The 13,199-nt window shown below is 44.2% G+C and overlaps 1 protein-coding gene across 1 annotated transcript; it reads right to left on the bottom strand.

Moving 5' to 3' along the window:
• Window positions 1-1,032: 1,032 nt before the first annotated feature.
• Window positions 1,033-12,359, bottom strand: rfx4 (regulatory factor X, 4). The gene is made up of 18 exons (XM_068739294.1): window positions 12,317-12,359; window positions 10,617-10,703; window positions 10,363-10,423; window positions 8,322-8,445; window positions 7,076-7,137; window positions 6,785-6,998; window positions 6,330-6,407; window positions 6,068-6,231; window positions 5,716-5,816; window positions 5,567-5,625; window positions 5,334-5,478; window positions 5,000-5,094; window positions 4,542-4,659; window positions 3,345-3,464; window positions 3,093-3,254; window positions 2,857-3,022; window positions 2,642-2,780; window positions 1,033-1,305 (listed from the first exon to the last, which is right to left on the bottom strand). The coding sequence occupies exons 1-18, from the start codon at window positions 12,357-12,359 to the stop codon at window positions 1,033-1,035; spliced, it is 2,211 nt and encodes a 736-aa protein (XP_068595395.1).
• Window positions 12,360-13,199: the final 840 nt, after the last annotated feature.

Genomic DNA, 13,199 nt, shown 5'->3' with positions numbered 1-13,199 from the left:
GACACAAAATGTAAATCAAGACTTTGCTCCAGTGCTGATACTGATTACGATTATTACATAGATACAACGATGTGTTTACAATTTTGTTAATATTTGGATATTTTTGTGCATGTTTTGGTGGATTTGCACAGCGGGGGAAAAAAAGAAAATAATTGACAAACATGAGTGTTTTAAATTGTGACATTTTCATGAGGCGACCCATGCACCTAAACTTCAGCAGCCACTGCGTCTGGTTTCCAGTGCTTTTATTTACAGAAAAGTGACTAGACTTCATGTTACTGTACATTTTGATATTTTCCATCTTTATAAATACCCACAGGGTAATAGGTCCTCAGTAACGTTGAGTGCATCATGAAACACACAACCCTAGGTTAATGTGTCTGTTATTAACCATACAAAACTGCAACAAAATACAGGACACACCATGAGAGGAGGAAAACAAAAATATAGATTGTAAGTCAAGACACCCGCAGTTTTCTGTTGTTGTTGTTGTTTTCTTTAGTCCCAGCATTAAACAATTGGAATTGATGCAAGATGACGACAACATAAAAGGCTGATCAAGCGGTTTCCTTGAGATTGCATGATGTTAAGTTTTGTCTATCACTGAGCTTGTACTGATGTCAGTAACGGCTCACAGCATCCTGATCTGAAAAGCGACCGAGGGCTGGTGGGATGATCCTCTCGTGCGACTGATGAGGGGAAACTCCAGCAGAGGCAACCCTTAAAGGCACAGCATGGCAGCAGCGTTGCACTCGCAAATGATTTTGCTGCAACTTTATCATTTCAGATAAAAAATATTCCTCCAATAGTGAGAAAAAAATATCAATTGTTGAAAACCTCCACACAAAATAGAGCACAACCAAGAGAAGAGTAAATGAAATTAGTCTTTTCCATTTATCACCATAATTCCTATTACCTTGTCATGGCACTTTCCAATCTCTGCCTCCCTTTAATGGTGTAACTGATTCAGAGTCTGTGCATCCACCAGTGTCTCAGGCTTGTTCTCAGTTGTCCAAAAACAGTGTTTATAGGCTATTTAGCCCAGCCTGTGGTGGCTTCTCCATTAATGTAGGCAAATCCAGGGAAATGCTGTGAGTGCTCGTACTCTGAGTTCCTACGTGGGCCGAGGGGGGAGTACATGTCCCCAGAAGTGGCATAGCGTGATGAATGCATAGGTGGGCTGGTATAACAGCTGTTAGCTGGTGACACATCAGGCCACCGAGGAGCAACAGGAGCAGGGTGCAACCGAGGCGCGCCGCCCATCAAGCAAGGCTCCATACGAGACATCTGGCTGTTGAGCTGGTACTGCAGAAGAGAAGAAGAGGAAATCAGCAAGCAAGCATGAAAACAAGTAGCTTAGCATGTCCCAAAGAAAAGGATAGCCACTGCCAAAAGCCCGGCAAAATATGGGGTTCCTATTTAGATCAGATAAAATAATGAGATATAACAATTTGCTGGGGAACACTGTTACCTTTGGAAAGAGCCAGACTTGCTGTTTCCTCCTGTCTCCAATCATTATGTTAATCTAAGTTAATCAGCTATGCTAAATATATAGTGAATATTAAATGCAATCTAACCAGAGAATTGTCTGGCAGAGAAATTCCTCTAAATTTAATAATGAGTGTAAAGTATCAAATATTCCCAGACAGAGAGAAACATCAGTCCAGCGAGGACACTGACCGAGGACAGGATCTCAGTGTCCCAAACATCGCTTTAGTCGTGCTGCTATAATTGATGCCGCGTTGACCCTGTAACATTGGGTGTGTTCTGACCCTGCTAATGTTCATTTCCTGTTGGGGGAAATTGCCTCACAAGTTATCCCACAGTGGTAGAAAATGACCAACTTAAAAAAAGTTAGGAAGACCGCTCCTCTGTTATTGCTGGTGACTATGGTGACTGAAGCCAAACAGCTCTGTTGACCAGAATATTTAGGGCAGATGGGGATCCGACTAAGTTTTGTGCTCGTCTCCATCCCTTAAACGGCCACATAACAAAAGACGGGCATTGTGCCCGATTTAAGCCCAGACAGGCATAAAAAGAGGAAGAGTGGAAGTAGGAGCCTTTTCCCTTCTCCTCGCTAAATATAAACATGACAGTCGATTCCATTATGAGGGATCGCGACATGGAAAACGACAGCCGGTGCAGGTCAGAGAGCAGAACAGACGTCTCACAAGCAGAAAAGAGGCCATTGAATAACAATATTTTAATAAGCGCCCTCTCTGCTAGTGGCCCAAACAGATGCAGAGAGCATTGAGAGCTGGAAAGACGCTTGACAGAGCCGGGCCCCTCGTGGCCCCGACCAAGTCGCCATTCACTTTGTGCTTCCGCTGTGTGAGACGGTGATTTGGGGACTTTTAGAAGCACCAGCTGATCTCCTCCTTCAATAAAGCAACGGAGGCTGAAGGGCCCTCGACAGAGAGTCGCCATCGAAACGATTAGCTCGTACACATGCTGTGTATTAAAGCGATCCAGTGTTCCCAGTATTCCCACAAAGTACATCAATCTTTACGATTTAATGTACATACTGTATCTTCCCAACACATTCATGTTCATATTCTACGTCTTTGCCCGGAAGTTAAACACCCCATATCTCATGGATCAATAATAAGAGTAGCTTTGAATTTGGGTGATCGGCGCTGACCTGCGCAGACGATCGGTGGTAGGCGGGGTAGTGGAGGGGCGCTGGAATCGGCGGCTCATGGGCCAGACTGGGATACTGGCTCTGAATGGGATGAGGATGCTGATTGGAGTAGCTCCCGTAGTTGTAGCTACCGGTATATCTGGAACAGAAGAAGCAAAATGTATCCAGATGTTCCTCCAATAAAATGAAATATATAACTTTATAACTGAAATTACCCATGCTCCTCTCTGTGGGTGTAGGCTGGCATTCGGTGGGTGGAGGACGGCGGTGGGACCGGAGCGCTGTTCCTCATACAGGACAGCTGCTGTCCGCCGTCTGGGGTGGCGCTGCCCGCTGTTGTCACTGTGTATGTAAGGGACCAGGTATATGACTGAACAGCACCTGGACAGAGACAATAGCGTTGGCGCAGAGCAGCTATGTGCCGTGAGACGTCTACGTATTTATGGGTCACCTGTGGTGGAGGGGACTCCCGTGTACTCCGGGGACGCTGCTTCTGTCGGTGAACTGGCCGAGGAGACGCCCACAGAGTGGACGGAGCGAGCAGGGGAGTAGGACCCTGGAGACGGGGGGGCAGGGGTGGTTTCTGTCTGGGCGGATTTCTCCTCTCGCTCGGCTGAAGGCGTCAAGACAGAAGAGAACATTCGACATTTTATTGGAGATGATTATCAGAGACCTTTCTGCTTTTCTCTTTTAGGCCTCGCACCTGTGCTGCTCTCGCCCTTCATGGTCCTCATGAGGTCGTCGGCTCTCTCCTGACAATGCAGCGACTCCAGCAGGTAGAGCACATAGTCATCAAACATGAGGTGGATCAGGTGAAAGGACCCTGCGTGAGATGGACTGGGTGAGCGCGATTCAGAGGAAGGAGCATCGTTTCTAGCAGAGACTCGGCTGTTACGTGGAAGTGAGACCCAGTCGGGTGGGAAATGAAAACACAAAAAGCTACCCATGATTTGGGAAAGGGAACACACGGCCACGAAGCAGCTGAAGCATCTCTCAAAACGTGTGAGTGATGTCATCACATCCTGCATACTGAAGAAGCAAGAAATATGTCAGCTGACCCCGGGTCAGGCGGAAATCGATTGGAACAATCGTGTCGTTGTTCCTGTCATGCTGCCACCGTGTGCAAAAACGTGTGGCTATTCAAGGAAGGAGGGCGAGATGCTGACCGGTGGTAAAATGGAAAAGACGGGCAAACACATTGGACGAGGGGGGGGGCAGCTTTGTTAATTAGCAGTGTGTGCACAGACCTGCTTTATCGAAGCACTGCAACCAGCTGGGTCTTTGATATTCAGACAGACCCAGAAAAGCTTGTTTCTCCTCTTTCCCTGCTTAATTAAAATATCTCAGGTTTAATGGTATAGAAGTTCAAGTTACCTCCGCCAAGGAGGTTTTATTTTTACGCCGTTTGTCTTTCTGTCTGTCTGTTAGCAGGATTACAAAAAAACTGCTGGATGAGTCTTGATGAAAAATAATCTGATGATGAGTCTTGGTCTAACTTCACAATCACAGATCTTCTGGATCTAAACCAGAATGAGGTCAGGAAAAAATATTAAAGTTTAACATTAAAATCTCCATTTACGGATTAAATAATCAGTTAAAAACTGATAGTGTATAAAGATACCAAGAATAATTTAGAACCTTTTGATAATGAATTTCTAAATACATGAGCGGTTTATTTATTGATTGTCTGATTGATTGGTTGTGCATTGGCGGAGGTTTGCTCTTTTCTAGTTTAATCTTGTGTTGTCGTTCTTTTATTTTTCAGCTGCCTCACAACTAAATTCACAGGTTTCTGTGCGCAGCCTAAACAATGTAGGCGCATAACTTAAGGATCTAACGTCTTAATTATCATGAAACAGGCGTTCCTTTGAGGAACGATGACAAAGCATTTGCAGCTCACCGAAGCTTGGCGCGCTGTGGAGGGTCATATCTCTGATGACTCTGGTCCCGAAACAGGACCACATTAGCAGGAACTGTTGGGCCACCTTCTTCAGGCACCCGGGCCTCTTGCCTGCCACCTAGAGAGAACATTTCCATGTGAAAAGGGGGAAGGGTCGGGATGCTGGGGTAGAATTAACCCTCAGGAACGAAAAACATGTCAACAAGTCAGCTATTTAATTTGCCCTCAGGGACACGCCTTCCCATTGAACTATTGTCCAGGCAGTCCAAGACGTTGCCAGGGCAACCAAATTTTACAAGCCCATATTTAGCACATAATGGGGGCAAATGGGAAGCTTGAAGACGTCATTAACCGGGCGGATCGCAACCAAAGTGCCTCCGTGTAAGAGCGCGGCTTCCAGCTGTAGGTGTCCAAAAAACAAACTATTCAAGTAAGACCTAGAGGTCGTGCTGTCTGACCTTGACAACGCATCGGTCCACCATGGAGTCCAGCCACTCAACGTACGCCTCGATCGGAGACTGCTCCTCTAAAAGACGGTCAAACTCCTGATACACTGTGGCAGCAAGAAAGAATCGGTTTACTTGTAAATAAGTAAATAACATCTTTATGCAACAACTCCTTCATCTTCAGACTGAGCTGGAGTCGCTTCACAAGGCCTTCCAGAGGAGAGCCGACCTGTTTGACCTTTCGGTCTCAGTCAGTGATGCATTAACTCTGTTGGTCGTGGGAATGATTGTCCATCGAGGTGTTATAAAGGGGAGGTGAGATGTCAGATGAGATGCGTGGACCTACGGTGGATAATAAGCTGCCTGGGCTCCTCTTGTGAGTCCTCCATGGTGTAAAGTGTCTGCTTGGTGATGCTGTTCAAGTCCACATTCCTCCAGTCCTCCAGCATTTGAAATGTGATGTCAGCACTGTTTATCACGGTCCTCGATGCCTGGAGACGGATGCATCACAGTATTACATATCCCTTATCAGCTGTGTTTGTTTATAATAAATAGAGAAACTGAGCGCATGAGAGGCACCTGGCATAGATGGTTTAAGGATGTTTGCCGCTTTAGAATCTGAGAAAATCTCCTGCACACTGGAAGCAGAACAAAGGGAGAGTGGAGTCACTGGTGTGTCGTCGTTCTCCGTTTAAACCATGACAACGAGCTGTGAAGTTCATACTTACGTTCAAATTTGATGTTCCTTAGGTTTTCAGGAAGGTCGTGAAGTGCTATTTTTAGCCACTCATCGAGCTGCTTGGCGAATTTTCTAATGACCTGAGTCAAACTGGACGAGGTAAGCGGAAGCATAAATCAATGTTTGGACATTTCAATGATGCAAAGAATTCAGAAACAGACATGGAATCGTACAAGGTACAAAAAGACTCGACACCGTCTCCAAGCATAGTCTGAAGGGTTCATGGAATCATGGAAAATAAATCATATCATTTAGCCTAAATATTGGTAAAGAGTTCAAGTAGGTGAACAGCAGCCGGGAAAACGCTGCCGAATGGACTCTTGTGAGGCGTGAAGGTTCACCTATCAGGCAGCGCTTGCAGGACGGTGGGCATCAGCACCCCAGAGATGGCCTTGTAGAGGATGGAGTCACAAACGCCGACAATGTTCACCACCGTCTGGGAGCCGAGGACAGGGAGCATGTGAGGTGGCATGCCCTGCCAGAAGTGCAGCAAGAAGCTTTGTACCTGAACGCACCACACGAGCACCGAAATATTTAGCGTCACCAGAAATCAAGGTTCAATTACATGGAAAAAAAACCAGCTTCAAACTGAGGGGATCCTGCCTCATCAAAGTTGGCTCTGATAACGGTGTCCAGGATCCTCTGGCAGTGCGTTCTGTACATCATGATGAAGGTGGAAACCTGCAGGCAACAAAGGAGGTACGAAAACAAGAGAGTAAATCTACGAAGCATGTGAACCAATAAACACACGTTACAAGTCCGGGCTGGAGCCGAGCGACAAAAAAAGAGCTTTAGAGATCAACGAAACACAAACCGTTTAAAGTCACGGCCCCTTTTTAAAAGCCGGACAGCTAGTGCCTGTCCTTTGTCCGTTTCTAGATCTTACTATCTCCCCCCCCCCCAAAAAAAAGATTAAGAGTCAGTGAGGAGGCAGCAAATAAATCCCGAGGGTCCTTCTCTGCATGCAAACCCAATGAAGGTCCTGGGCCAGATAAAAGGCTGGACCCAGAGGGGGGGGGGGGGGAGCATAAGGATGGACTTTTAAAGGTCCTGTTTACCCTCTCTTCTGGCAGGCTGGCAGGCAGATTTAAGTCTTTGACATTTGGAAACTCTGGCAGCAGCGTTCCCAGTTTGGAGCGCGGTGAATATGCCACTGTCTGCTTGGTGACCTCTTTCTTCCCCGTCTCGTTCACCCACGCCGCCCCCTTCTTGGAGTACATCACGTCATAATACTGAGAGGTCTCCTTCACCGCTATGCCATAGTAGTGGTACCTGAGGAGAGCAGAGGGTGAGCAGCTGCTTAAGGAAGTTAAAAACAATCACAGTTTTACTATTGGGTTATTCCTTACTTGGACTGCCCTCTTGTGCCCAGTCTTCTGGTCGTTAACGCTGGAAACTGTTGCCTTATGATCTGTACATTGCAGGAGAGAAACGAGGCTCAGTTTAACATTGGGTCGGGTGGAAAGAGAAACTTTTAGAAAATGTCCTCTGCTTTGAAAAATGTAGCAACTAATTCCATTTCAACACAGAATATTTGATCTTCATCTCTTTTGGATCGAAGGCTTATCTCAGCTCGTCTGATCAACATGAATCTGTTTCCACGAGGAGGTCAGTGAGGGGGGGGGTAGAGAGTCATCCATTTATGACATCCAGAGATATTACTTTTTTGTCCTTTATTAACAGTCTGTTCTCCCACCCATCCTCTCTCTGTCACAATCTCTTTCTCTTCTCCATTCCCTCCTTCTTCCTCCCTTCTGTTTTTGTCCAATGAAATTGGCTCCTCGGTCCGGCTCCTGGTGCAGGAACTTTAGCAAACAGTGTAGCTCTCCATTGTGTGGGATGAAAAAGGAGGCCAAGCTGTGAAGTTTCTGTCAGGCCCCCGCTTGATAAATGAGCAGACAGGGAGGCAGTCCGAGGCCTCTCTTGTTTTTTTGTCCTGAATCAATGAAGCCTTCCTAAAGGACACCCCACACTGCTCCAGCCACTGATCTAACATTCCGCAACATCTCACCCTTCCAAATTTCCTTTAATTACACATTAATCCAGGCCCCTTCTCTTTTTCAATATCTTCCGACAGGAGCTGTGGAGGGGCGGGGGGTGTGTGGGCCGAGTTGGGGGTTGGGGCCGGAGTCCAGAGTACACGGCATGGCTGGGGGTAAGAAGGCTGAGGAACCTCTCGGGGTTGTGGGAACAGACCAAAGCACATCTCCTTTGGCTCTCGGCTCGGTGTTCGGGGAACGACCACAGAGCTTTGCGTGCTTCACACTGAGCTGCAGCTGATATCGCTTCAACAGCAGCCAAAGCTGCAGCACGAAGCCAAGCCAGGCGTGAAATGGTCAGACGGTTGAGTTGCTCTGTGAGCTTTTCACTTTCATTGGGGTTGCAGAATGGGAACGCTGTTTTGCATCTTCCCACGTTGAATTGTTTAGTTCTAAGTAGACATCTATTGCAGGAATAAATCCACACCAAAAACCCTGAAAAGCAGAGCGACGCCTTAAAGAAGCTCTCGACTGCGTGTTAATGACTTCTTATGCATGCGTGGGCATTGATGCTGCCGAGTTCATGTTTGTTAAGATGATCCAGCTTGGAGTTTACCTTTCCAAAGCTGGCCGCGTTCACCGGCTGCGTGTCGTGCTTTTCACTGAAGTCCAGGTAGTGCATGTAGAGGGCACTCCGGGGAATGCACACTCCTTCAGCTATCTCATAGTTGTCTTCTAGCCTGTAATGATAATGAGAATTATCAGAGTGAAAAACGCAAGTGGAAGGGATAATAAAATGAATCACGACATTTCCAGCAAGAGGAGAAAAATGTTCTGTGATTTCACGTGTAAATGTTTTAGACTGATCATGATGTGATCTATAATTAACATGGAAGGGGACTCTAATAAACAGAATTATTGGCAATATATGGTCACAATTATCTCAGTCTGTTAACTTAGACAACAAATAATGAAAAAATTAGTATGCACACACACACACACACACACACACACACACACTTTCACATAGTAGGATTCTGTTTTTAATGTTTAGATTAGAATAAAATGCAAAACTAAAAACTGAATAAAAGTAATATTATATTAACACCAGATTATACTGTCACATGCAGTATAAAGAACAAACATTTAATACTACACGCCCCAGATACTTCTCATCGCATCAACAACTGTTCCTGATGATGAGTCGAAGCTTTATTGGATTAATACTGATAAACGATGAGTAACGCTTTAAACCATAAGAACATTCGTATTATTAGCAAATGTCCTCAGAGGTTCCCATGAGGTTGCATGTCATGATACCTTTACAGGTATTATATGTTTAGATTTCCTTCTTATAAAATGTTATGTTGGTTTTAATGAGTCTTATCACTGCTCTGTTTTACAGCCTTTTAGCCTCTGCTAATGGATTCCTGCACATCATACCTGCAGTATTACTCTATAATATATCAACTTCTACTGCTGGCCAATTTATGTCAATGTCCATAAAGGAAAACACTGTCGATACATGCATGGGATTCTCCAGGGGTCTGTTCTGGGTCTCTTTTTATTTATGATCCTCATGCTAACCCTGGGGGAATATAACAAATATAAATATATCATAGCCAAGGTGCTTTGTTCAAATGAATACATGCAAAACATTTATTAGAAGCTTTATCATTTTTGTTTTGGATCTTCTTAATTTTTTTTTTTCTTACTGTAAAAGTGATATATATATCAGTTAAGATTTTACATTTGTCGTTAATGTTTTAAGTTACTGTTTTGGGAGCTGCATTTTGTCTCCTGTTCATTCCACTGCTATCATTAATACATGCTGGATAAAGCCTGCCCTGCAAGCCTGGTTTCTGACAGACTGGGGGAGATTTCACATCCGGACTGTGGTGTTGTAAATATATAAAACTCATTAAAGGGACTTTTCTAAAATAAAATAATACAATTGTGACCAATTGTATTATTTTATGTATTGTATTGAACAACAAAACACTTAAGAATATAGAACACAGTAAAGTGAGACCAATAACGGCAACATTTATGTCTATAATGTATAAAATGATTTTAAATTATTTATTGACCTGAACTATTGAGTTTTTATGGAAAATGCATTTCTATTTGAGGACACATAAATTGTTTGTGCACGATGAAACATTTATTATATTATCAAACAAGGATTAACATGTAAAAAATATTGCTTTCTACATTTTCCTTTTCAATTCTTGTTACTAAATCTGCTCAACATACATGAAGGTAAAAACATTTCAGGAGCCTGATGTCAGTTACATCTGAATTTAAATCAGATTTTTTAATATGTAGAAATACTGGTGTTACTGGTATCGTGTGTGTGTGTGTCTTGTAAAAAAAATACAAAGCGATGTAATTTTGATTCCTCCCATGAATTAAGTTAACCGTCAAGTCATGGATGCAGAGCAGGACTAAACAAATAAATCTTGTGTGTTTAAAAACGTAAACTTGTTCGTTATCATGAACATATTGATTTACAGTTACTTTAGAGTAAAATAAAAATATATGCACAAGTACATCATTTGTACACTCTACTGCTATTTCACAATATTTTCTTCTTCTTTAAATTCTATTTGTGTAAATGTTAAATAAGCAACAAAACCTGTTTTCCCTGAACTCACCATTCCAGAGTCGCTGGTGTCGAATGTGGTTTAGAGGCTCTGTTGTTTTCTTTTTCTTCATCTGTCAACAAACAGCACATTTAGACGAGTTCAGGAAGAAATGATCTCCAGATCAAATGAGATGCAGCAGATGAGTCGACGTAGCAGGCCGAGAAGAAGAGGTCGTCGTGTGAATGAGGTCAGGATCATCAACACGACGAATCAACGAGGTGGAACAGACAACAACAACAACGTTTAGTGCTGACGCTGCTTACGTTCGTCGTTGGACATGTTCCCCAGAGACGTGTGACTGGAGTATCGCTTGGTCTCACTCTCGTTGAGGCATCTTTCAATCCAGCTCTCTAAAACAGAAATAGCAGATCTCAGATCTGGACAAGCTGTGACACCGACATGACGCCTGACCGAGCAGGTTCATGTCAAAGTGGTCAAAAGACGATGATCTGATGTATTTTAAATGCTGTTTGATGTAGTTTTAGTGGGGGGTCAGGGGGGTGTTCTGTGTGCAGTTCCTGCAGCAGAGAGTCAAAGACGAATCCAAATGGCTTGCAGGTCCAGGATTTAAACATGACTCATGTGAGGGTAAACTGAGAGGTGCAGCCGCGGCTCCGTCTGAGATGTTTTCACCAGGACGGCAGGAATCCAGCTTTGTTCCCAGGAGACTGAGCGTGTGCACGCTGGCTTGGAAGAGCGTGGGCACGGAACCGAAGCGGGCTGGTGGAATAGAGGTCAATGCCCTGCTTTAAGTTCGACTGCTCTATGTGGCCGAGCAGCAGCTAAACACCAAAGCCGCCATGTAGAAGCTGCAGTGTCTGATTTAATACATTTGTTTCAGCATCTATTTTAGTTTATAAAGCTACAGCCTCTTTTTTCACTTCTTTACTGGTCAGAATATTCTGAAACAGCAATAAAAAGTAAAAACGAATATTTATAGTTGCATTAATATAAACTGATGTTTAAATTTACATTAGTGCATATAGTAAAAAAAAATGTGTGTGTGTGTGTGTGTGTGTGGGGGGGGGGGGGGGGGGGTCAGCGTGGGTCACAGATATTAGTTTAGATATTAGATATTAGTTTCAGAAGTATATTCTCGTCGTGTGCCGATTGAAGAGTTCAGCGTCACGTCTTCACTGGACGGAAGGAAAACTGCAGCTTTTGACTTTGTGCGCTTTAAATACTTGTAAGTCTCATTCCTGCTATTCTGATGCTGACATTACTGTTTACAGTTGTCGCTCATTGTAAAACCTAACAATCATCTTGTTTATTCGTACTTTAGTTTGTAGAATAAAACATCATCATCACTAACAGGAAGTATTTTCTTTTGTCTACCTAAAAAATAAAGGGACAGAAATCCTGTGGGAAAGTGAACCCACAGACGTGAAGCTGATTCTCCACAGAGGCTCAGGCCACAGGCTTCAGGAACCGATCAGGCGCGGATCGAAATAATTGGATTAAATTGGATCAGCGAGTGAAACGGATATTCTCTCATTTATCGACGCACATTCAGGCCTTAACTTCTATTTGCTGTTCTATTACAGCAAACGATCAACTAATCATTTCAAATTCTTCTAGTTTAAATGTTTCTACAAACCAAATACATTCCAGCAAAAATAGATCCCTGGCAAATTCAAAGTTCTTAAATTGAAAATGTGTTTTGAATTCTAGTTTTGGAAGACATGTAATAATTTGCACAGTGATGCACCTGTTGTTCGGTAGCTAAATGGGTTTGAGTGAAAACGCTTTAGAAACTACAAGGGGCCACTTCTACTGGACATTTAAAGCTTTCTGTGACTTCTCCTTAATCTGTTTGTTTTTTAAATGTGAAGAATGAAAGCAATAATTAATTGAGCTGAGCATCCAGACACCTGCTCTGAACGACTCTGGAGACTTCCACAAAGGCAGCTCTCACACAATGTCTCTGAGAAGGAACTTGTTTCCTCAATGGAACAGGACTGACCTGTGGAATCCATATCAGGCTCCTCCAGCAGCCCACAATGCATCCTCTTCCCATCAACGGCACAGGCTCCTCCAGGAAAATGGCTTAACGCACAATTCCCCTCCTCGGCAGCTCTTCCCTCGTCTCGTTCTGAGTTTCACAGAAGATGTTGAGGATCTGAGGTTCGCCCAGAGAGGGGTGGTGTTTGGCGGAGGGGAGGGGAGGGTGGGAATAAGGAAGGAAAAGAGGGGGGTAGAGACTCCAAAAATCCAGCGGGGGGAAAGCCAGACCCGTCAAAATGTTTGCTGATGTTTCATGGGAAAGGGGCTGATTTTATAGGAGCCCTGATGGGGACATGTCATTGATAGGCTTGGAAGGCTGATGAATGGCCCCAAGTCAGATGGGGATGTGGCAGGGCTCACTGGAAGTCTTTTGTGGGGCTGTTTTGAATAAGAAAAGCTCCCTCCCAACGAAAAAAAAAAAGCGGCTTAGATCTCCGCAGTCCGAACACTGTGGCCTCCCCGTCTTCCTTTATGGCATTTAATACGTTTTTATACACCTCAGCGCTCCGTATAAACATAGATCCCGTCGTTCCGTCTGATTTTAACTCCAATCCACTTGTTGCCACATTTGATTCATGTCTCAACACATTCCAACATTAAACAGTTTTTGATCCAACTTTTGCCTCGAGTCAGCATTTCACACGCAAGACATGCAACCAAATGCTTTAAAAACTGCAGCAGCAGCGTGAACATTTTCTGGGGGAGTTGTCAGACCCCTTTCTCGTCCGCTCTTTGGCGAGGGTAACCTTATTTTCGGTGTGCCTCTGAGAAGAGGGAACGGTCACAAAGGGGGGGAAGTAAAAGTGCAAAGCCTGAAGCTGGGAGGGCTCTGATGGAGTGCC

This window comes from Brachionichthys hirsutus, chromosome 5 (genome assembly GCF_040956055.1).
Source record: "Brachionichthys hirsutus isolate HB-005 chromosome 5, CSIRO-AGI_Bhir_v1, whole genome shotgun sequence".
In the NCBI taxonomy this organism is placed as follows: domain Eukaryota; kingdom Metazoa; phylum Chordata; class Actinopteri; order Lophiiformes; family Brachionichthyidae; genus Brachionichthys; species Brachionichthys hirsutus.
This window is presented reverse-complemented; position numbering and strand designations above follow the sequence as displayed.